At 53.4% G+C, this 23126-nt stretch overlaps 3 protein-coding genes across 10 annotated transcripts in view; all 3 read right to left on the bottom strand.

Annotated features, from left to right (window-relative positions):
* Positions 1–2430: 2430 nt before the first annotated feature.
* NRN1L (neuritin 1 like) lies at positions 2431–4164 on the bottom strand. Of its 3 annotated transcripts, none has more exons than XM_017539426.2 (3): positions 3817–4164; positions 2938–3076; positions 2431–2825 (listed from the first exon to the last, which is right to left on the bottom strand). In XM_017539426.2, the coding sequence occupies exons 1-3, from the start codon at positions 3893–3895 to the stop codon at positions 2540–2542; spliced, it is 504 nt and encodes a 167-aa protein (XP_017394915.1). In that variant the 5' UTR covers positions 3896–4164; the 3' UTR covers positions 2431–2539. The 3 variants fall into 3 exon arrangements, with proteins under 3 accessions (XP_017394915.1, XP_017394916.1, XP_017394917.1); XM_017539427.2 differs by having other exon boundaries at positions 2944–3076; XM_017539428.2 differs by having other exon boundaries at positions 2938–3055.
* A 125-nt stretch (positions 4165–4289) lies between these two features.
* EDC4 (enhancer of mRNA decapping 4) lies at positions 4290–15834 on the bottom strand. Of its 4 annotated transcripts, none has more exons than XM_017539411.2 (29): positions 15517–15834; positions 12700–12856; positions 12207–12318; positions 11817–11916; positions 11385–11574; positions 11133–11280; positions 10944–11048; positions 10514–10623; positions 10346–10429; positions 10159–10254; positions 9951–10053; positions 9653–9833; positions 9482–9554; positions 9291–9382; positions 9020–9207; positions 8823–8944; positions 8578–8731; positions 7812–8245; positions 7609–7725; positions 7371–7523; positions 7254–7290; positions 6941–7118; positions 6677–6832; positions 6461–6576; positions 6196–6361; positions 5922–6108; positions 5622–5841; positions 5067–5230; positions 4290–4840 (listed from the first exon to the last, which is right to left on the bottom strand). In XM_017539411.2, exons 1-29 carry the CDS (start codon positions 15596–15598, stop codon positions 4648–4650), a joined length of 4218 nt encoding a protein of 1405 aa, XP_017394900.1. In that variant the 5' UTR covers positions 15599–15834; the 3' UTR covers positions 4290–4647. The 4 variants fall into 4 exon arrangements, with proteins under 4 accessions (XP_017394900.1, XP_017394898.1, XP_017394899.1 ...); XM_017539412.2 differs by having other exon boundaries at positions 4294–4840; positions 7609–7713; positions 15517–15810; XM_017539409.2 differs by having other exon boundaries at positions 8823–9207.
* A 457-nt stretch (positions 15835–16291) lies between these two features.
* The window catches only part of NUTF2 (nuclear transport factor 2), a 25108-nt gene continuing 18273 nt past the window's right edge, over positions 16292–23126 (bottom strand). For all 3 annotated transcript variants that reach the window (XM_017539429.2, XM_017539431.2, XM_017539430.2), the window contains 3 exons: positions 20520–20591; positions 20335–20433; positions 16292–18019 (listed from right to left, as the gene is read on the bottom strand). In XM_017539429.2, coding sequence (XP_017394918.1) covers positions 17906–18019; positions 20335–20433; positions 20520–20591 — 285 coding nt within the window. In that variant the 3' untranslated portion in view covers positions 16292–17905. The remainder of the gene's footprint in view (positions 18020–20334; positions 20434–20519; positions 20592–23126) is intronic.

Below are 23126 nucleotides of genomic sequence, written 5' to 3'. Positions count from 1 at the left end.
AAAAAAAAAAAAAAAGTTGTGAACGTTAAAAGTAATGTGAATTCCAGGGTGATGGCACTCAGAAATCCACACAACATTCCTATTTTACAGATATTCAGCTAATTAACAAATATTTATTGAACCCTTACTATGTTCAGGTGCTGGTCTGGGCTCCGGAGAAGAGCAAGAGGGAGGCCCTGAGGTGAAGAGATATATGAATGGAGAGGGGACTGGGCCCAGGACATCCATCCCCCAGGCTCTCTCAGAACAATAAGCTACTCCTTGTCCACAGTGCTGCAAATGTGAGAAACACAATCACCATGATACTCTGGCCTGGGCAGCTGTGCCCAGGGCCCAGCTAGCATGGCTATCAGCCCACCCCTCTCCCCCAGCTCTAGGATAAAACGCACAAAGCCCTTAAGCGCCTGGCCAGAAAGCAGATTCTTTTCCCCCTCCCTAAGCCCCCCTCTATTCCATAGAAGAGTAGGGCCTTAGGGAGCAAAAACCAGGGGAAAAGTAGGTCACAGCAGGAGGATGGTAATCTCCCTGATGGTTGGCCAGAACAGCCAGGCCCCTGCTCCTGGTCACCCAATACCAGCTCTGGAAGACTTCTGGGGTATATAGCCCCAGCACCATCTTCCCAGCAGTATGCCCAAGGTGAAGGTGCCACCCAAAGATGACACACCTCCACACTGGGTCATTCTCAGTCCAAGCTCTTGCTGACTATAGCACTACCCGTGATGGACTTTCTTTTTTTTTTGAGACGGAGTTTTGCTCTTGTTACCCAGGCTGGAGTGCAATGGCGCGATCTCGGCTCACCGCAACCTCCGCCTCCTGGGTTCACGCAATTCTCCTGCCTCAGCCTCCTTAGTAGCTGGGATTACAGGCACGTGCCACCATGCCCAGCTAACCGTGATGGACTTTCATTCCACACCCTCCCACAAGTGCACCCTTTATATCCAGTCCTAGGCTGGATGCTAGAGACACAATGAGGATTCTGACAAAAAGGACTTCCTGCCCTTGGGGAGTCCACAGTGGGGAATTCTGACCTGTAACTAGACAATAACAAGCTAGTGCTATCACTAGCTTGAGGCAGAAGAGAATCCAGGAACTGTGTAGAACTAGAGGAGCCTTCTGATTTCAGCTTGTAGTCAGGGTTAAGGAATAGTTCCTGGAGGAGGTGACACTGTAAGCATGAGCCACAGTGCCTGGCTGAGTTTTTCAATTTAGAAAGTAAGGAATAAGGCCAAACATGGTGGCTCATGCCTGCAATCCCATCACTTTGGGAGGGCAAAGGGGTTGGATCACCCGTGGTCAGGAGTTCGAGACCAGCTTGGCCAATATGGCAAAACCTGTCTCTACTAAAAATACAAAATTAGCCAGGCGTGATGGCAGGCACCTGTAATCCCAGCTACTAGGGAGGCTGAGGCAGGAGAATTGCTTGAACCCGGGAGGTGGAGGTTGCAGTGAGCCAAGATCACGCCACTGCATTCCAGCCTGGCAGACAAGAATGAGACTCCATCTCAAGAAAAAAAAAAAAAAGAATAAAGCGGAGGGAGCGATAATAGAAGTCGATGAGGAGACTAAGACAGTGTCGCTGAAACTGTGCGTGATGGCTTGGAATAGGATCCTGGCAGTGGTGGGAGAAGGCTGATCAGAAGAGGGCCCCACCCCTAGAAGGCCTCCTCCTTCCTCGGTTCTGCCTATGCTGATTTTGCTCTTCCTTTCCACCTGTATGAAGCGGGGCTCCTCACACACCACATGCTCTCATTACATGGCTTCCAGAAAGCCTTCTGCGATTGTTTTGACCGCACACTGCCTACCTCTTCTCAATGAACAAGCTTGTGGGGAGAGCAGAGGCCAGAGGAACCCTTATGGTGACTCCAGTTTTTGCCACTTCAGGTCACATCAGGGGCTTGAATGCGGACTTCAACAGAGGCTCCCCACCTTCTAGAACAGGCCTCCTTTAGATAGACCAGAAACCCAGAGGAAGGCACTGAGCACATAGTCTGTGCTGTCCCTTGAAGGCTGAAGTGACAGGCAGAGGGAGGAGGAGGTGAGATGGTCAGGAGCAGGAAGCTGGGGAGGGGGTAGAGCTGGGATCAAGGGTACTCAACCCCTCGGACCTGGCCCCCAGGGGCCAGGATAGAAGGGGTAGGCAGTGCTAGGAGTGCAGGGCTGAGACCCCACCCTCCCAACCCCAGCCAGCACAGGATGGTACAGGAAGACTATGCATTCTGGCAGATCTCCAGTCTCCACCGGAGGAGCTCTTGGGACCTGCACGAAATGGAAAGCTTTGGGCTGCCACTGGGAAATGAGTGTTTATAAGAAGATTGAGTCCCCTGTGGTGGCCCTCAGCCCCGCCCATCCCATCCAAGCTGAGGATCAGTTTCTGGGAGTCTCCAGCCCCAGCCAAGCAAGGCCACAGCTGGGAGAAAGGAAGGAGCTTAGTACAAATATAAATACCTTTAATGAAAAACCCTGCTGCGCTCTGCAGAGCCTGGACAACCACTGCCAGAGCAAGGCTGGAGGCCTGGGCACTGCCACCTGACCTGACAGGTTAGGACAGAAGCCCCAGGAAGTAAGCCAGGGCTAGAGCAGCCACCAGCAGCAGGGGTGCAGGGACCATGGGGAGTGCAGGCGCTGTTGCCCTCAGTGTCTCCTGGTTGGTTTCGGAGCCTGTGCCGCGCTCCTGAACACGCACTGGGGCGCCGCACAGCGTGTGCAAGTTATTCGGGTGGGGGGCCCGGCGAGCTTCTTGCTGTAGTGACTCCCACACTGCAGCTGCCTCCTCCGGACAGCCTGACAGGACCTGAGAGGCACAGGCATGGAAGTCATTCCAAGACCTGTTAAGGGAGTAGGATTAGGGGGATTAGGTGAGGCAAAGAGACTCCGGCTTGGGAAATAAAAGGTCAGTCCCCGATGGTGGCACAGGTTGGGCCACTGCCTTGCACGCGCCAGTACCTGCAGATGGTCTCCAGCTCGCCTCCGCGGCCCATGCCGTCCCCCAGGCGGATGAGACACTCGGCAAAGCCCTGGTATATGGTGTCACAGCGGTTTGGGCCTGCTGCAGCTGCTGCCAGGGGAGGTACAAGGACTAGAAGTGGGGCAGGGGTGGGATGAGAGGGTAGACCAGTAGATAGGATGAGCCAGGCCCATCCCCCAGCCCCCAGGGGCTTGTTTACCTGGGAGCACTCTGGGGATGACTCAGTGGGAAAACGGTGCCCCAGGGAACTAAAGGGCAAGTCTGGGCCTAACCTACCCAGGCCCTCTTCAAGGTTAGGAACCGCACTGGGATTTGTACAGGGGGAGGGAGTATTATGTCCCCCAAGTCAGCTCTTCCTCTGAGCTTCTGGGGCCCCAGGTGAGGTGAGAAGGGTCCATGTGAAGGAGTTAAGACAGGGTGGAGGGGAGGGGGATCCGGAGGACCAGAACCAGGAACAGGTGCATCTCTCTGCAATTTAGACAAGCTTTGCTTGGCTCTGCGAACTCTCTCCAAAGATAGGTATTTTTTGGAGAGACAGGGCAGGATAAAGAGGTATTGGGATCCAGGCCAGACCCTCAGAAAGGACTTAGGGATCCTAGGGCTGGTCTATAAGTCCTGCTTTTGGCATGGCTCCCTTTATCAGAAGAGGGGATGCAAATTTTGGAGTCCTTCTCCCATAACTGGAGCTGTTTGTGCCTCTGACTTTCTGTCCTGAAGTCACCAGCACACCTTCCTGGAGCCCTTGCAACTCTTCTCCACCCTGGCGCCCAGCGTTCCCACACACCCTATACCCGGCCTGACCTGGCTGGGCGAGAGGAAGTGTGGCCTGGGCCCCGGACGCCCACACTCACCGAGGGGCAGCAACAGCAGCGGCCTCAGGGCACGGGGTGGTTGCTGGCAGCGGCGGCAGCAGCGGCAGCGGCGCATCATCCCTGGCTGAGAGCCTAGTGCGGGAGCTAGCTGCTAGGAGTATAGCCCGTCTACCCAGCCCCCCGGAGGAAGGGACGGTGATTGGATGGGAGCCGGGGGTGGGGCTCCGAAGCCAGCCGGTGGCTCCGCCTCCAATACTCAGATTGGTAAAGGAGCAAAGGAACCTCATGAGAGCAGAAATTCCCAGGGGCACAGGATGGTGCTGAGCAGGCCCCTGGACCCTCACCCCATAGAAAGAAGGAGAAGGTAAATCTGGGAAGACAGATGGAGTAGATGAGTAGGTAATCCAGCCAAAGGGCTGGGCCTATACAGAGCTCCATGGGGAAGAGAAGGGCAGGGGACAGAGGGCAGTTATGAGAGTCACACCGAAGACAGACCAAAAGCACACACATACTTCATTTTATTCCAAAAGCATATTTAATTGAATTTCTCAATGTTTTTCAAAAACAAAAAGATCCAAATCAGAGGTAAAAAGGAACATGGAAAATTCCACTCAAGTGGTGTCACAATCTCGCAGTCATGCTCCAGGCATGGCAGAACCCAAGAAGGCTCAATACCTGCCCTGGGCCCAGCCTAAACCTGCTGACTACCACACCCTGTAGACCACAGCCAGTGCTCCCTGCTCCCTGACCCCCAAACACCCCAGAGATGGGGGCCTGAGCAAGTAAAAGCCAGCCACAACTCTGCCTCAACCTAGGCCTGTTTGCTGGCCTTCAGTGCCATCCCACCCCTGGGCAAGGCAGGCTTGGCAGCTAAGGGAGGCTAGGGGTCACAAGGCCATGCAGCATGAGGCTGAGACGCCGGGCTGCTTTGCCAAGTGAGTTGTGTGGCTCAGCCTGCAGGAACTGAAAAAGCTTTTGGCGCACCTGGGCCATAACAGAGCCCATGTGGTCCCGAGTGATGGGGTCACTGTGGTCCAGGTGCATCACGGCCTCTTCCAGGTAGCTGGGGATAGCAGGGAAAGAACAGGCTACAGGTGGGTGCCAGCAGATGGGAGCGCCCCCTAGTGGCACCGACGCCCAGAGGGAACCCCTGGGGTGAGAGGGCAGAGGGGATTGGTGAAGAAAATTAGGGAGGAGATTCAGGCATAAGTGGGTGTCAGCTTCAAACTGCCCCCTCCCAAGACCCCACCCCACAGCTCATCTCCCTGTCCCTGATTGCCCACACTTACCTGAGCTTGAGGTCAGTTCGAGTGCCAAGGTCAGATGCCAGCTGCTGAATGAGGGAAAGGAGCACAGGCTGGGAGAGCGGGCAGGGTGGCTGCCCAAAAACCTGTGCTGGGTCCACAGTTTCACACACATACAGCACTAGGCTCAGGTCAGCAGCTGTTAGGGCCTGGAGGAGAAAAAAGCAGCAGCATTCACAGTGAACATCAGGATGGAATGTCTGCTTGTCTGAACTGTGTGGCCTGGGGGCAGATGACCACAGGGTAGGCTAGTGAGAGCTCCAGAGGGGCCCAGAGAGAGACCTGTAGGGCCATGTAGTTACCCTAGGGGATCAAGAAATGGTTCCTGAGAAGGATAGCTGTAAAGCAAGGTGGGCTAGGTGGGCAGAAAGGGGTCCAGGAAGAGGAAGCAGCAGGGACAATGGCCTGGAGGCCAAGGGGAACCAAGAACACTCTGCTGGGGCCAGAAGGTACAAAGCCTGGTCGGTGGAGTGGAATGTATGATGTGTGGGCCTTGTCAAGAGACACATGACCCTTACCAGGACCTAACACCTATCGTACCTGCTGGAAGGCCTGATTGAGATGGCCCTGCTGCAGCAGCTGGAGGATATGGGCTTGCTGGGCCTGGCAGTCAAGGTGGGCAGACGGGACAGGTGTGCCAGCAGCTGAACGCATGGCCTGCATGATGCTGGAGGTGACAGCAGCCTGCTGCTCCTTGAGCGCCACACTCACCTCACCCTTAACAATGCGTTGTACCTGTGCTAAAATGGACTCCTGCAAGCTGCAAAGGTAAGTGAGTGAGGTGAAGTGGACAGGGAGCCCAATCTGGCCTTCCTCAAAACCACCACCCTGCCCACACACCTGCCCACAGCCACGTGCAGCTGGTGCTGCACCTCAGCCCGAACACTGCTGGCCACAGTGGCTGCCATCTGCTCGGTGGCACTCTGCAGTGTGCTGACCAGGCCCCGCAGCTGGGCCAGCACAGGCTCCCTGGCCTCCTGTTCCCGTGCCTTCCGGCTCTTCATGTGGCTTTCTAGCTGCTGCAAGTCTGAGGGGTGACCACAGGGAGTATAAGAGGAACAGTAAGAAAGCGGAGGATAGTCGTTCCCACCTTGGGCCATATGACTCCACTCACATTCCTGTGTCCCCACCCGGAAGCTATCATTGATTTGTTGGAACATGGCCTGGCAGCTCTTCTCAAAGGCCGGCAGCACCACACTCTGGAAGGCTTCTCGGTAGGCAGCCTGCATCGGCCCCTGTAATGTGTCTGCAGCTGCTCGGGCAATAGCATCAGTCAAGTTCTGGAATTAGAAGGAGGGGCCAAGTTGAAAGCCTGAGCACAGCCTGGCCTGACTAGGCCAAAACCACCACCTCCACCCACATCTTGGGCCCTATAGCACCTTGGACTTGAGCAGCTTAGAGATGTTCTCTTTCATGCTGCCCTCCACAGCTGTGAGCTTGGTGGCTACTGAGTTGCTCAGTTGGCCTGCCACAGGCTCCAGACTCCTTGAGACACCTGGGAGAGGGGAATAGGAGAAGGTGGAGCCAGGAGTAACTTGACAGGTACCCCTACTCCCACCTGAACCACCCAAAGAGAGTCTGTATGCAAAACTCACATGGAGGGACTGTCTTCTTGATCTCATCCCGTAAGCTGCGCTCTAGCCGCCCAGCTACAGCTGAAGACAGTGCCTGGGACAACTGTTGTGTCAGCTGCTCCTGCAGCTGCCCTCCCCGCTGCTGCCCCTCAGCCAGTGCTCGCTCCAGCCGCCGCTCTGCGCCATAGCTAAGGAACAGGCCTGGAGCAGGTTGTGTACTCCTTCCCAGGCCAAGAATGCTGCCCCCATCCCTATGCCATGTTGTGCTACCAGCCTCAAGGATACGCTCCTGCTCGTGCCGAGTCTCAAGGGCACGTTCTACGTGGCCTGTGACGGTGTTCTGCAGACCTTCAAGTTGGGTACACAGACGCTGCAGCAGCTCTTCTTGGCTGTGCTGCAGCTCTGCCAGCTCTCTCTGCTGTTGCCAAATTAGCGTTGGCCAGTCCTCAGGGGGCTCTGCCACCTACCAGTAGCACTGAGAGTCACATGATGCCTGCCCCACCCATCCCCACAAACCAGACCAGGGAATGGCCCAGAGCCCTTCCCCATCCTCACAGGGTGAAATTACCATGAGTACAAAGTGCGCTCATTCACTTACCTGGTGCTCTGTGAGCCGGGATCCCATGGCCGCATCCCTGCCACAGGCGAGAAGCACCTCAGGCTACATCAGGAAGCCTGGAGACCACCCTCCCCTCTCCCTAGGACTCCTCCCTACCCATCATCCTTCTTGCTTTTCCTCTTGAGCTTGGGTGAGGCTCGAGGGGATCCCTTGGTCTTCCAGTCCTTGGAAGGTAGCCGTGGAGCAGGAACTTTGGTGCCAAAGCCTCCTGAAGCAGAGGCGAGGCTGGCCACCTCATCATCGTGATCACTATGGGAAGGGGAAGGAGGGGTAAGCCCCTGCCCACTTGCTGCCCACCCCCACCATGAGGGCAATGGCATAGGGTGGCATCCACCTTTGCTCAGCACTGGTATCCTGGCTGTCACGTTGCTGCAGCAGATGATATGGTGGTCGGTGGAAGGCCAGGCTCTTGTGCTTTTCCTGAAGGCCATTCCTGGGGCTGGGGGACAGGCTGACTCAGCAGTGGATGATTCTATCTGAAGCCCCTCCTAAAGCCTCCTCCTAGCTAGCATACTTTTCTCCTCCCAAGCTCCTCACCTTTCTGCAAGAGTGCTGCAGGTCTCACGAGTAATGTCAGGTGCCGTGGGCCAAACCTGACCATCAGGGGTTGAGGCCTCCTGGGTCAAGGCTGCCTCCAGGAGGGAGGGGGTATTATGCCGCTCTCCGTTCCCAGGGCCTCCTTCAAGGCCAAGCTGGGGGCCGAGCTCGGGCCCTGGCCGGGGCCGTGGGGACAGTAGGTGCAATGCTGAGGCAGCTGAAGCCATACTGTCTGGCTCAAGGCCCTCTGGTGCAGAGGAGCCAAAGCCACGGGACAGGGCCTCAGACGCAATCTCAGGGATGTCCTGGGACAGGGCAGTGGAAGCTGAGGAGATGACATCAGGAGAGCGGGTACGGCTGGGGGAGGCTTGGGGGAGCCCCAGGGGCTCCACTTCCTGCAGCTCCAAGGACAGTGCAGAGGCAGCAGTAGGCACCTAAGGTGGGCCAAAGATGGGGGCTTAAGTGACAGGTGAGGCAGGGATGGGGGACACAGAGATGAGGCACTAGTATTAGTAGTAATGAGAGACAGGGCAGCAGGGAAGTGGGGATAGTCAAAAACGGGGCCATAGCCCAGAAGAGGAAGTGGGGACAGGGAGGCTGAGGAGAAACCTTCCAGGAAACATAGGATGATGAGATGACCTAAGGGAAACATGGACTACGTAGAGAAGAGCAGGACCAGCAGCAGAGGGCTGGGAGAAGCCCACCACCCACCTTTCCTGCTGCCACCCACCTGCTGCCCACACTTCACACACACCCATTCACATACCTGGCCCGGCCCCTTGGGAGTCAGTTTGTCAGCTGGGGCTGGGAGCAGGCTGGGCAGGAGGCCACGTGGGCTTGCCTGCAGGCTGCCACTGCTGCTCATTGCCAGGCTGCCATCCAGCTGCAGCTTGGGGCTCAAGGTCAGCTCCTCAGGTGGCCTGGTGGGGGAAGACTGAGGTGTCAGCAGCCAGAGCTTGGCATCACCTGGCACCAGCCCCTGCCATCCTCCATCTCTGACCCTTGCCTCACCTGGCCAAGGAGGGGTCCACAGCTGAGGTGCTGCTCATGGCAGACACAGCTGTAAGGGAGCTGCTGCTACTGCTGCTGCTGCTGCTGCTACCACTGCTGCTGCTGCTGGGAGAGGCAGTGATCTGGGGAGATGCAGAGAATGAGAGCTGTGGCCTCTGGCTGGGGCATTCACAGGTCCCCCTACCCTGGGAGAGTACCTGCTGCAGAGAGGTGCTAGGTGTCATGAAGGCATCAGGTGTCATCAACTTGGGCTTGGTCTCACTACTCAGACTGAGGAAGTCGGCAGGTGCAGGCAGCTCCACGATTCGTCGGAGGTCAGGCTGGGAGCCGTGAGGGGCTGACCCCAGGCCCTCAGAGCCCAGTTCAGGCCGAGACTCTCCAAATGCTGCAGGGCAAGTTGCCACTTGAGTCAGATCTCAGACCTTGGTCAGTCCAACTTACCCTACCTCCCTCTCACACTCCACTCACTAAAGTCCTCGTGGGCAGTGTGCATGGGGAGCGGGGCCACTACGTCAGGGTTCAGCTGTGGCTGGAAGCGAATCTGAACATCTTGCAGTGCCCTGCAGGAAGAGAAGGAGAACAGAGTGCTCCAAGGGCCAGGGTCAGTAAAGAGGAGACAGACACAGACAAGGCACTGGTGGGCATCCCCAAACACTCACTTAGTATGCACACAAAAGAGCTTGATGAGCACACCAGCCGCAGACTCCATGGCACCAGCTCCGTGGGTACCATCTGAAAGAACAGTGTGGATGATTAAGCCCCTGGGCCTCTCTCTGCCTCCACAACCCCCTAGGATATGGACACATAGCTCTCACCCTGAGGCAGCTTACCAGCACCCAGGCTGTCATTCTCCTCCTCAGCGGGCAGCACCTCAGTGTGCCGCAGCCGGCAACGACTTACAGCCTGGATACCGAAGCTTAGCACAGGGTGGGTGAGCAGGAACTCCGAGATGGAGCTGAAGTAGGCACGGCCCTCCTCCTGGTTCTGTAGCAGCTCCATCACATAGAGGACCTGCACAGGCAGCACATTCCTAACTGACCTCAGAGGCTAAGGGCTGCGGATGTACCCCCTGCCCTCCACCATCCCCTATAATCCCAGCTCTGCCCAGGGTACCCCATGGTAGCCTACCTTCCGTTGCACATCACTGAGAATCAGATATTCTGCTGAGAGATCCAAGCAAACCTTGAGGCTAGGGGGCACACTCACTGAGCTAAAGATATCTGGGGAGAAGCTAGGGAGCCACAAAGCAGAGTGAATGAGGCTAAGAACTCCAGGAACCCATATTCCCAATCCTGCTGCCCCTGCCCAGTTCCCCAGCCTCCCAGCCCTTGCTAACCGAATAGTCTGCAGGCAGGTCCAGGACACTGTGCACCACATCTTTAGCTCCCGGTTCTGGTCAGCACCAGTAATAAGGAACCTCCAGAAAGGGACACTGCAAGACAAAAAAGCACTGAGTGGCTGGCTGGGCCCCTGCTGGGAGCCATGGACCAGCCCACCCGCCACTTGGCTGCCCACTCACTCACTCAGGGTCTTGTTTCTTATGGTTGTCACAGAACAGGAGGCAGGAGAGGGGCCGCCCATCATGAGGCTTCCACTCATGCAGACACCTGTAGGTAGGCAGATGAGGGGCTTAAGTGAGCAGTCTGGTCTGCTACCTGAGGGGGATCCTGGTCCCTCAGGCCCTGCCTTACCTTGGCTCATCTTGTCCCTCAATGTAGATCTGCCAGAACTTGACATAGCCATCATGGCTCGCAGTAGCCAGCACAGTCCCATCAGGGGAGAGGGCTCCTTCACTGAGGCACTAGGAAGAACCCAAAAAACTTTATTGACTAGAGGTGTGAACGAGCCCCTCTCAAGTGAGGATGGTAATGAGCTGGGCTGACTCACAGTTGGACTGGCATGCTTGTGTGACTGACTGAATGAATAGGGTCCCTAGAGAAGGCCAGACCTGCAGGGTGCCGCTAGGTATGGAGAAAGCTGCACAGGCGAGAGCCACTTTGAGCTCAGAGTCCCCATGGGCAGAGTGCCAGCAAAGCTGCCTGGGCAGCTGTGGATATAGGGAGCAGAGGATGGATATGAGGAAGAGGGGAGGGCAGGGGAGGCAGGCAGTCACAGGCTTACCGTGCTATGACCTTTTACCACAATGAAGCCCTGCTTGATCTGGCTGACATCCACAGGCCAGGTGCTGTGGCTGGAGCGGAGCATGTCCAGGTCCCACACTTCAGCCTGGAAGACACAGGGAGGTGAATGTACAGCCCATGCCTACACTATGGCTTCTCTGGCACCTCCTCACCATGCCAGCCCCCTTACCCGGTCTTCATGCAACAGGGCCACTGTCGGGCTGCTCTCTTCACAGCAGTCCTCACTCTCCTCAGGGATGAAGGGACACCAGATGATCCTGCGGAAGTGGTTCAGTGGCGTGCCCTCTGGCTGCCGGATATGGACCAAGATCTCTTCTCTGAGCAGGGTGTTAAGGGCTAGATAAGTGGATGAAGAGGCATGACAGCCCCAGCTCCGCCCACCCTTCTTCAGTCCCACTACCCCACACCAAGGAATGGATACTGAATTTTGCTATTAACCAGAGCCAAGCGCCACACGAACAGGTTGCCTGCCTCATCCAGGCAGGCCAGCTGTGGAGAGTTGAGGTGCGCGAAAGCCAGATCAGCCACACTGCCTGTGAAGCCCTTGAGCAAGATCCGCTCTGAAGTGCTGACACTGATCACCCGCACCATGGCGGAGCCATTGTTGGCAGCTAGAATCAGGAGAGCAGTGGACCATGAGTGCATATCCAGGCTCAGGCAACAGCAGAGAAACGCTGCCCCGGCCTGTCTCCTTGCCACCACCATAGTCTCAAGCTTGGTTTTCCCACCCAGCTCCCCAAGAGGCGGCATGGACAAATCTTCCATTGTACCCCTAAGGCCTGAGTAGCCTGATGGAGCTGGCTCTATGGGACATCCAGCAGAACATTCCCTCCTCCCCACTGTCCTTACTCACCCCGAATGGCATAGGCCAAGAAGGAGTTAGACACAGCAATCAGGTTGCCATAATAGTACTTCTGTTCCCAGTCATACTTGGCGACAGGCTGAATTTTCACCTGAGAACCCAGGGTGAGAAAAGTCATGGAAGCTGAGGGCTGGGGTAACTTCCCCAAAACCTAGGTGGTCCCCAGCATCCCTGGGGATGGGAGAGGACACAGGTGGAAGTCCGGCTACCCACTGTTACTTCCTGGAGCCAGACTCCCACAGAGGCTTGGCATCCAGCCCTGGTTTCCTGAAACTGGAAAACTGTCAAGGTGGTCCCTACAGGAACTGGTAGTATGAGGGAGACCAGAGAGACTGGGTGTGTCCCCATATATTATATATGCCACAGCATCCTAGTACCTACCTTGTTGCTTCCCCGGGCCTTGCTTGAAATGCTAGAGTCACTGCTGGCCACAATCTCCACCTCCTTAGCCAAAATCCCAATGCATGTAGAGCTATCATCTCCTAAGAGACAGCTGTGGGGTACAGTGCAAAAACTTTGTCTCTTGTTCACCCAAAGAGGCTCAATGGGCAGGGTTGGAAGCAAAGACATAGCCAGCCTGGTGAAAGTATCTAGTCCAATGCTCAGCTTTGTCTGGTCCCTAGCTCCAGACCCACAGAACCCCTTGCTCAGCCCCTTCCTTGGAAATGAGCCTACTTTCAATTTAAACCAGATATCCAGGCCAAACCCTTGAGCTTGTCTTTGCCTCTCATCATAGTACAAGCTCAAGCTCCACCCCAGGTCATCTAGAGAGGGAGCAGCAGAGGCTGGTGGCCCCACTCACCCATCTCATGCCATTAGCTAGCAGACACCCGAAACATACCATCACCACCACTGTTGTCTTCTAGATACTCACATGACCTGCTTCTCTTGCAGGCTAACGGGTGGCATGGTCCGAAGACCAGTCTTGTTTGTTGAGGTACCATCACCTGAGCAGAGGGGGTCTGGGACCAGAAGCCCATTGAGGTCCCCATTGTAGGCACTGGATGGCCGTGGGCTCTCTGCACTGGGGCCTGGGGACAGAGAATGTCACTCTGATAAGGTTGCTCGACCTGCCCACAAACCTCTCCTCTTGCAGTTTCCTTCCAGAACTATGAGGTGCTCTAGGAACACTCAACTGAGCAAAACATGTCCATGAGGAGGGGGCCCTGTATCCAACTCTCATTCCATAAACACTGATGTATGCGGGACCAAGGATAAGCATGAGGCTATTCTACCTGGGGGAGGGGTACAAGTCATCAAAGACCCTTTGAGGCCAGTTCATACTTAGGCCCGGGTCAGTACAGGATAACTCTGTGGACCCTGAGTGAGGGCACAGCAAGGGTCAGGAAAGACTTCACAGAGTAGTCAGTGTGGCCGGAACACACAAACACAGCAAGGATGGAGGGAAAACAAAGCTGTAGAGGCCTCAGGTATGATGCTGTGGCACTTAGACTCTGCCTGTGGGCCATAAGAACCACAAAGAGTTTCAAAGGGGAAGGTGATGCGGTCAGTTCTGGCCAGTGGGATGATTATTCTAAGGTAGCATGCAGAATGGTTGAGAATCTGGGTGAGAAAGAGCAAGGCCTAGACCAACGTAGTGTCAGGGTCTGGAGAGAAGATGGACTCCTAAGGCATGTGAGGGGCTGCCCCATACAGAAATGGCTCAGAAGCAGCTAGTTTGGGTAAGAAAACTCAGGAGGTAGAGACATAAAGGAGCTAGACCAAAAGGAGAGAAACTATAGGGCAGAGTATGGCATCAGAAAAGATAGCATTTCAGTTCTTTGCAACTGGCTGGGTTTCAAACAGGCTCATAGGCTTAGACACCATTTCCAAAACCCCCAGGTGGCAAGAGCCTAGGGCTCCACATTCAGGAACATAGAAAGTTTCCAGTCTTTTAGTTCTTTTTTTTTTTTTTTTTTTTTTTCCTTGTTTTTTTTTTTTTTTTTTTTTTTTTTTTTTCCCGAGGCTGAGTCTTGCTTTGTCACCCAGGCTGGAGTGCAGTGGCGCATCTCAGCTCACTGTAACCTCCACCTTCTGGATTCAAGCGATTCTCCTGCATCAGCCTCCCAAGTAGCTGGCATTACAGCTCACATAATTTTTATATTTTCAGTAGAGACAAGGTTTTACCATGTTGGCCAGGCTAGTCTTGAACCCCTGGGCTCAAGCAACCCACCCACCTCAGCCTCCCAAAGTGCTGGTATTACAGGCGTGAGACACTGCGCCTGGCCCTCAATAGTCTGAGTTCAGACCTGGTCCTCCAGTGAGAGGAGACAAGAAAGAGCTCCTTGGCAAACAAGGGAATCAAGTGCCAATCAGTAAACAAAGGAGTTATAAGGAAAGCATCCAGGCCACTTCATTCGGATCACAGCCACTTTAGCTGCTCAGGGACAAGCTGACCACTCTCCCTTCCATGAAGGCTACCATGAGGACAACCAAAAACAAGGCCCAGGCTGTACATGTTTGGCCATCCCAGGCTCTACCAAATCTCTGCGGAGTGTAGTCTGCAACTGCTGAGCAGCAGGAGAGGTCCACGCCCGACTCATGAGTAAAGAAGGCACACACTCCAGGCCTGGGGCAAAGGGCCCAGTGGTCTCAGGCAGCAGATGGATTTTCTGAAAGTAAACATTAGTTGAGTCCACCCTTACTGAGCACCAGTTCCTTCCAGAAGCAGCCAGTCTGGGCCTCCCCGCAGGTGTAAAAGCAACATCTGAGGAAACATCAGTTCTCCACTGTACACCCACACCACCATCACCAGCCACTTCAGAGATTCCCAAACCTGTCAGTAAACTAGTGCCTGCATACGTTATTTCCTCTTTGTAATAAATGGCTTCTACATAGGTGCCTTGAGTGCCTTTCCTGACACCCAAGCCCTTGTTCACATTACAAGACCTAGCCCAGTCTCCCCTCTCAGACCTGCACTCTGCATTCATCAGCCTCCACCCATCCCATGCCCATCACAGTATCAAGACACTCCTTTCTTTCAATGACAACAGTATATTACAACCCTGTTAGCTCTCTGTGTCTTGGGGGATCTTGGGAGCAAGACTAGTTCTTAAGTATCACTAAGAGCTAAAGTGAAACATGAATGAATGGAAACCAATTAGGGCTTGCAGATATTTGTAGCCTAATTCAGTCAGGGTGGTGCGGTCTGTGATTTGCCTTCATCCCAGAAAGAACATGGAACTGAGTCTGGACACCTTCCTCCTGGAAATCAGTTTCAGAACGGGAGGCCTGGAGTCTATTCCAGAGGGAAGGGCAAGTTATGGAGGGGGACTGGCGGCTCTTCAGCACCGCGATTAAGCCTAGGCCCAGAATTCCATACACGGAGCCCAGACAAGGCCTCTCTGAACCATGGCGAAAGCGAAGAGACGCCAGGCCGGTCCTAGGAACACTAGAGACCTCGAGGCCAGGAAACCACAGGGGCCTAGAGGATTCAGAGAAGGGGCCTCACCTTCAACTGACATGCTGAAGGACAAGGCAGAACAGCCTGAGGACAGGATAGGGAGGGGTCACACCCAGGGGTCTGCGCCCTTCGAGGGGGGCAGTGAAGGAACTCTGGCCTCCGTCCACCCTTACCCGCTGAGAGGATACAGAGCTGGTCCTAAAGGAGCTGTGGGCTCCAAGGGCGGTTCAGACTCTCGCCGCCCTTTTGTCAGCTTGTCTGGGGCCCACCCCCGCAACCCTCGCTCACCGCCCGCAGGCCGGTCCAGCTTGAGGATGTCTCGCAGGTGCTGCGTGGCGTCCTCGATGTCGATGCTCGCGCAGGAGGCCATGGGCCCAGCGGTGGGCGCCCCGCCCGCACCGCGCTCGTTCCGCCGCCGCCGCGCACCACCCACCCTCGCCCAGCCGCGACAGGGCGAGACAGTCGGACGCCGGTCGCTACACTCAGTCCACCCTCAGTTCTCAAACCGCCGCCCGCGCAGCGTCCCTCAGCCCCGCCAACCCCACCAACCGCCTCCACTTCCGGCCCCCACAAGCCGAGGCTCCCGGAACCTGCCAGGGCCAGAGAAGAAAGGTTCCGGGCTTGGGGCGGACGCCTAAAGCCCTCCCGCAGCCCGTCCCCTTCTGCGGCCCCGCCCCTGTACCCGAGGGGTCAGAGAAGTTCCGCAGGGCTGAGGTAAGCGTCCACGCATTGGGCCACCCAGAGCCCTACTCTACTCAGAAGCCGCCTGGTCCCTGCCCACTCCCAGAGCGTGGACTCTGATGGTTCTAGGATGGGGTCAACTCAGCCGCCCGTGCTAAGGTCCCTCAGACTCCCAGAATAAGCTGAATTGGCAGGAGCCTCAGGTTCCCTTCGGGGAATGGGTCGTAATAACTCAAGGCCTGAGGCGACAGTCGAGGCCATAAAACCCAGGAGTTGCAAGAGTAGGGGAGATGGTCCCACCACAATAGTCATTGTTCCCTACTGTCCCCCAGCACCCCCTTGTCCCACCTGACACCCTCAGGTTGGAAGAAAGAAACCACAGTTTACAAATTCCTTTTTATTGCAGACAGTTCAGGCACAGGTACATGAAGAAGCTGTATTGCAGATTTTATACAGGGTGGTTTGAGGCAGCAGGTACCTAGCTCTTCCCCACCCCCACTTCTCCAAATACACACCAGCCTAGAGATTATTCCCTGAAATCTCCTGAGCATGCTGTCCTCTCAAACAGCACACCATCCAGCCCTGTGCCCAGTGTTGCCAGGCAACCTTTGGGATTTGAGGAGGTCCTTAGCCTCCACCCATAGTGGAAGAGGGGAAGGCTATCCTTTTACAGGTCAGATTTAGCTGTGGTATTCTTACCAATCCTAAAACCCCTAACAGGGCACTGACCCAAATCCTGGGTTTGGTTCTAGCCTATGGTTGCTACATTGCCACTCAGTTTATACCCTCCAGAGGTCTGTGGGCTGAGGGGCTAGATTTATACTAGGCAAGGCCTTTGTCCCCAAAAGAGAGAAACAGAAACTGCCCTAATACCTAAGACTTCCTGGGATTTGAAGAGAGCATGAAGTCTGTATGCTGAGGAAGGAAGTAAGAGAGGCCTGCAATGTCCCTGCAGAGGTCTGAGGGTTGAGGACTCTAAGGCATGAGTCTCTCACACCCAGACTGCCTCCTTCCACAGCTCCTGACCTATACTCCAACCCAACTGGGCCTGGCTCTGTGGGCAGTGGAGGCTGGCTCTGCTGGGTACTGGCCTTTGCATAATGATATCCAAAGCTGGTGGGACAGGAGCTGAACTGCCTTCTGCCTGGCTTGGTGTATGTGGGGCAACCTGGATATGATCCTGATCCTCCTGGGGATATAGCAGGCCTCTCCCTTCATATTGCTGGGACCTCAGCCCAGAGGGCCTCTCCAGCTTCAACAGGACTCAGGATCATCTCTCTTGCTGCTAGAGCCCTGAACCTACCCAGAGCAGAAGTCACAGGAGGTATCAGAACTGACTGCACAGGCTTCAGTGCAAGAAGCTTCAGGCCAGACCTGAGCTCTCCCTGCCTGCTTTCCCATGACCAGTTGCCCTGCGGGGTGGGAGGAACTGCCCTGCAGGGCTTCTGAGAGGCTAGCTGGGAGTGCTGCTTTAGCAGTTTCTCGCTGCAACAGGTATTCAGAGTTGGGGCCGAAGTGGGAGGGTGAGACATGAAAGAGACAATGGGTCAAGGTGGCTTTTGATGCCCAGCCAACTAGTAAACTCATTAAAACAATTTAAACTGTTAAGAAAATTTTTGTGGTTTTATTGTATCATGAGGCATTGAAACATCTGAACAAATCAACGTCTGGGCGGTGAGGCAGCTGCTTTCTCCTTCACGTCTTTGGGTTACTAGAGCAACTTGTCAGTAGATTAAAAAAAAAAAAAGGACAACCTTTTGCATTACTTAAGTCTTTCCAAGGCATGCGCTGGTACAACACAAACTTCTCCCGTCAGATGCAACTAGTCTAGCATCCAAACATCATGCACAACACCTTGGTGGCAGCAGCGCACTGCGCCCACTCCCGCCGCGGCCCTGCTCATTTGTGCATGATATTTGGAGCATCTGGAGGAGTGGGAATAGTACTGGGAAGAGGAGGGAGGAGGAAACAGCGTGAGTGCCTGGCTGAGAAAAGGTCAGCCGAAGTTGTGCAGGGCAAGCCTGAACATGTCATTGGTGCAAACCCAAGCATCATTGATGTTCTTTAATAGGAACATCTGGTGGAACCCCATGATGGGGTCTTCATCCGCCTGTAAAGAGAGAGAAGAGAAGAGGATTCAGTAAGGGAATCAAGGAACAGGAAGAGAGTTCAGTAGTAGGGGAACAGAGCAAAAAACTGTGGACTTTGGGATCAGGCCCTACTGTCCTGAACTCAAATCCCAGTATAGCCAAGGGGTACTTGTGAATGTGAATTGATATAATGTACGAAGCAATGCCCTGGGCACATGAAGGCCAACAGTCAACCACACCTACTGCTATGTGTGCTTAAACTACACAATAATTCACCCTTAGCTATAGCAAAGAGCAGAGGATGCATATGCCTCCAAGCACGTATCTTTGGGCACAAGTGATCACAATTCTGAAACAAATCCCATAGTATTTACCAAATAACTTAGAGTATCAAAAGAACTGCAAACAATCTTGGAAACATAGGTTCACCATCCGATGATGTTTCCTGTCATGTAATAAACAGTATTTTCAATGGAAAAAAAAAAAAAAAAAAGGCAAGAAACCCGAAGCTAAACTCAGAAATCCAGAATGAAGCCTAGTTAAAACAGGCCTAGCTAACCAGCACTGACTCTAACAATCACCTGCTTTCTGGGAGTTATCCTCAGCAAGGAAACAAATCAGTTGTTTCGGAGCTCCGATTTGGAGAGAATCACCAGAAAGAAACTGAAGCCAGGTGGGAAGGAGCAGTGCTTACTACCCCAGCCTGAGAAAGTGGGCTCTGAGCTCCCTACAGAGACCTCCTGAATTCTGTGCCTGTTAAGGCACAGGCTCTGAGCAGGACATCTTGGACAGGCAGGAGAAACTGAAAGGAAAGTCCAGGCCAGAAGGCAGGTGTCTGCGTCCACCGCAGAGCCCTACAGGACCACCTACACACCCATTCTGGACTCAGGAAGCCGTGCCCCAGCTAGCCTAGAGAGAGTGAGCATGTGACCATGTTATCATGAGACACAAGGCCAGGCTGAGAGGCAGCCAATTTGTCCTGCTTTTTTTTTTGGGAAGAAGGAGCTTTTTGAAAACAGAATCTGGCTTTAATACGCTGAAACACAACAGGTGCTTGGAGAGTTCTTGGGGTATCTGAGGGACCACAGAAAGTCTTTGAGAATAACAGGATTTGAGAAGGGAAAAGGAAAATGCAAAGAGAAATAGGAGTTCCAGGCCGGGCATGGTGGCTCACCCCTACAATACCAGCACTTTGGGAGGCCAAGGCAGGTGGATCACCTGATGTCAGGAGTTCAAGACCAGCCTGGCCAACACTGCAAAACCACCTCTACTAAAAATACAAAAAATTGGGGGCAGGGGAAAAAGGAAAAAAATAAAAATAAAAAAATTAATGAAATAAAGAGAAAAAATAAGATATATATATTTTTTTTTTTGAGACTTAGTTTCGCTCTTGTTACCCAGGCTGGAGTGCAATGGCGCGATCTCGGCTCACCGCAACCTCTGCGTCCTGGGTTCAGGCAATTCTCCTGCCTTAGCCTCCTGAGTAGCTGGGATTACAGGCATGCGCCACCATGCCCAGCTAATTTTTTTTGTATTTTTAGTAGAGACGGGGTTTCACCATGTTGACCAGGATGGTCTCGATCTCTTGACCTCGTGATCCACCCGCCTCGGCCTCCCAAAGTACTGGGATTACAGGCGTGAGCCACCGCGCCCGGCCAAAAGTAAGATTTTTAAAAAATAAAAAAATAAAAACAATTAGCCGGGCGTGGTGGCAGGCGCCTGTAACCCTAGCTACTCGGGAGGCTGAGGCAGAAGAATCACATGAACTCGGGAGGCAGAGGTTTTGGTGAGCCGAGATTGCGCCATTGCACTCTAGCCTGGGCAGCAAGAGCAAGACTCCATCTCAAAAAAAAAAAAAAAAAAAAAAAGAAAACTAGGAGTTCCAGGAATCTGCTTTGCTCAGCAGGTAAAGAGCCAGCAGCTAGCCTGACTGGCAGCAAGGGCTGTAGTAGGGGACTGCCTCTCAGCACCCAGCCGGCCTGTCCACTTTGACCTTGGGGCAGAGTATGAGCCTAGTAGCTTGGTATCCCAGTCCCATCCTGCTCCTATACCTCTCTCTTTTCCAGATAACGGCTCTAGACCAGTGTCTGCCAATAGGATGTTCTCCAGTCACAAAAATGTTCTATATGGCTAGCACAACCAAAGAAATATGTTTTAATTTTATTTAATCTTGATTAATGTAACTCAAAAATTGCAACCTACATGTAGCTAATGCCTAGTGTATTGAACTACGCAGCACTAGACAGTCATTTTGTCTGAGTGTGCCTAGATAAGCAGGTCACATCCACAGGGAAAACAGGGGCACAAGGCTGTCCCTCTGTGGCAGCACCATTACCTTAAGCTGGCCCACAACCATGCTGATGATGCAGCTATCTGGCGTGGGCTGATGGTCCTGCGCCGTGATGCTGTGCTGAATTTTCTGGAATGGAAGGCTCTGCAAGACAGAGAGTTGGAGGTAGGACAACCAAGGCCAGGAATGGGAAAAGAGCCACCTGCACCCTGGCTTTCGCCCCTACTTACAGACAACTTCTCCACAATGGCAGCTTTCCCCTGGAACTGTTGTCCTTCCCACGTAAGGCATGACGCATCAATCTGAAAAACGCACAGGAAACCCCAGGGTTGGGTCCTAAAAGCACAAGTAACTCCAAGGCCCTGGAAAGACTATGAAAAGGGCCTTGCTTGGAGAAATGTGGCCACACTTCAGTTTCCCTGTCTGTAAAGAGGGGAACTGAGTATAGTCGCCAAATTTATACTATCAGCCTCTTCAATTATACCTCATTGTCCCATGGGTCTAGGCTCAGAAAGACTATTTAATAAAATATACTTCCCATTTGTATTTAAAAAGTTATATGGGGGTGGGCGTGGTGGCTCATGCCTGTAATTCCAGCACTTTGGGAGGCTGAGGCATGCGGATCACTGGGTCAGGAGATTGAGATCATCCTGGCCAACTTGGTGAAACCCTGTCTCTACTAAAAATACAAAAATTAGCCAAGTGTTGTGGCACAAGCCTGTAGTCCCAACTACTCAGGTGGCCGAGGCAGGAGAATTGCTTGAACTGGGGAGGCAGAGGTTTCAGTGAGCCGAGATCACGCCACTGAAACCCCATCTCTGCTAAAAATAGAAAAAAAAAAAAAAATTAGCAGGTCATGGTGGCAAGCGCCTGTAATCCCAGCTACTCGGGAGGCTGAGGCAGGAGAATCACTTGAACCTGGGAGGTGGAAGTTGCAGTGAGCCAAGGTCATGCCACTGCACTCCAGCCTGGGTGACAGAGCAAGACTCTGCCTCAAACATAAATAAATAAATAAAAGTAATCAGAAACAACTCGAAAAAATTCCACATTCATCACCCTCTAGGGCCCAAGCTGAGTTCCACTGTGGCCTTTCTAGCTAGCTTTCTGGATACCCATGGGGTCACGGAGAGATGGAGGCTAAAAAGGCCTCCAAAGGCCTAGTTTGGGACCCTCCTTACCATCAAGAAGCAAAATCTCGCATGTAACCCACTAGCTCAGTTCCCCCTCAAATCTTCCCTTTCACAGCTTTCAAGGGCAGAACTCAAAAGGGCCTCCACTACTTACTAGCTGTGACATTAGGTAAGTTATTGCTCTGATTCTCAGTTTCCTAACTTTCAAAGGGCTAATGTGCTGAGGATTACAAAATAATAAATATAAATTGTTCTTTTGAGACCTTGTTAACTCTCTTCTGTGGCTCAGGCATGCTTTAAGAGATAATGAGGCCAGGTGTGGTGGCTCATGCCTGTAATCACAGCACTTTGGGAGGCTGAGGCAGCCAGATTGCTTGAGGTCAGGAGTTCCACATCAGCCTGACCAACATGGTGAAACTCCAGCTCTACTAAAAATACAAAAATTAGCCGGTGTGGTGGTGCGCAACTGTAACCCCAGGTACTTGGGAGGCTAAGGCATGAGAATCACTTGAACCTGGGAGGTGGAGGTTGCAGTGAGCCAAAATCACAAGAATACACTCTAGCCTGGGTGACAGAGACAGACTTTGTCTCAAAAAAAAGAGAGAGAGAGAGAATGAGGCAGAAGTCCCAGGATCTCAGCTCAGATCACTTCAAGTTTTTGAAAACTCTAGGCTGGGTGCGGTGGCTCACACCTGTAATCCCAGCACTTTGGGAGGCCAAGGCAGGCGGATCACCTGAGGTCAGGAGTTGGGAGACCAGCCTGGCCAACATGGTGAAATGTCACCTCTAGTAAAAATACAAAAACTAGTCAGGCATAGCCAGGTGCGGTGGCTCATGCCTGTAATCCCAGCTTTTAGAGGGATTTGTAATCCTACTTTGGGAGGTTGAGGCAGGCAGATCACCTGAGGTCAGGAGTTCAAGACCAGCCTGGCCAACATGATGAAACCCCATCTCTACTAAAAAATACAAAAATTAGCCAGGTGTGCCAGATACTTGGAAGGCTGAGACAGGAGAATAGCTTCAACCCAAGGGGCAGACATTGCAGTCAGTCAAGCTTGTGCTATTGTACTCCAGCCTGAGTGACAGAGTGAGACTCTGTCTCAAAAAAAAGAAAAAGAAAAAGAAAAAGTTAGTCAGGCATGATGGCAGCACCTATAGTCTCAGCTACTCCTGAGGCTGAGGCACAAGAATCACTTGAACCCAGGGGGCAGAGGTTTCAGTGAGTGAAGATCACCCCACTGCACTCCAGCCTGGATAACAGAATGAGACTGTCTCAAAAAAGAAAAAAAAAAAATCTCTACTGTAATGACAACAATCAAATAATATCTGTGCTGGAATTGGTCTTCCACTAATAAGATTCCTTTATTTTTTCCAAAATTTCTGAAGGGACCCTTACTTTTTGGAGAAAGACACAGAAGACTGTGGACGCTCAGCCCAATCAGACTCTGAGACTGTGCCTAGATTACTCCTATCACTCCCAACCTGGGCTCACCTGCCTAATCAATCACATTTTTGCGACAGAATCTCTGGCAAGGTCAAGTACAATTTAGTTCTTGGTGTACATGAACATCATTAAAAGAGCGGCAAAAGGCCGGGCGCGGTGGCTCAAGCCTGTAATCCCAGCACTTTGGGAGGCCGAGGCGGGTGGCTCATGAGGTCAAGAGATCGAGACCATCCTGGTCAACATGGTGAAACCCCGTCTCCACC

The sequence above is a fragment of the Cebus imitator genome, unplaced genomic scaffold, assembly GCF_001604975.1.
Source record: "Cebus imitator isolate Cc_AM_T3 unplaced genomic scaffold, Cebus_imitator-1.0 Scaffold118, whole genome shotgun sequence".
In the NCBI taxonomy this organism is placed as follows: Eukaryota; Metazoa; Chordata; class Mammalia; order Primates; family Cebidae; genus Cebus; species Cebus imitator.
Note: the sequence above shows the minus strand (reverse complement) of the source record. Positions and strands in the feature narration are given on the sequence as shown.

Coding starts and splice junctions, on each gene's coding strand:
- NRN1L (XM_017539426.2), bottom strand. CDS start 3,895: ATGATGCGCCGCTGCCGCTGCTGCCGCCGCTGCCAGCAACCACCCCGT. Junction 3,077..3,816: donor GCTGCTGTTGCTGCCCCTCG/GTGAGTGTGGGC, acceptor CCCCACTTCTAG/TCCTTGTACCTCCCCTGGCA. Junction 2,826..2,937: donor GAGACCATCTGCAGGTACTG/GCGCGTGCAAGG, acceptor CTCCCTTAACAG/GTCTTGGAATGACTTCCATG.
- EDC4 (XM_017539409.2), bottom strand. CDS start 15,598: ATGGCCTCCTGCGCGAGCATCGACATCGAGGACGCCACGCAGCACCTG. Junction 7,119..7,253: donor CCCGGCTCACAGAGCACCAG/GTAAGTGAATGA, acceptor TGCTACTGGTAG/GTGGCAGAGCCCCCTGAGGA. Junction 5,231..5,621: donor TCAATCAGGCCTTCCAGCAG/GTACGATAGGTG, acceptor TTTCTCCTCCAG/GCCCTAACAGCTGCTGACCT.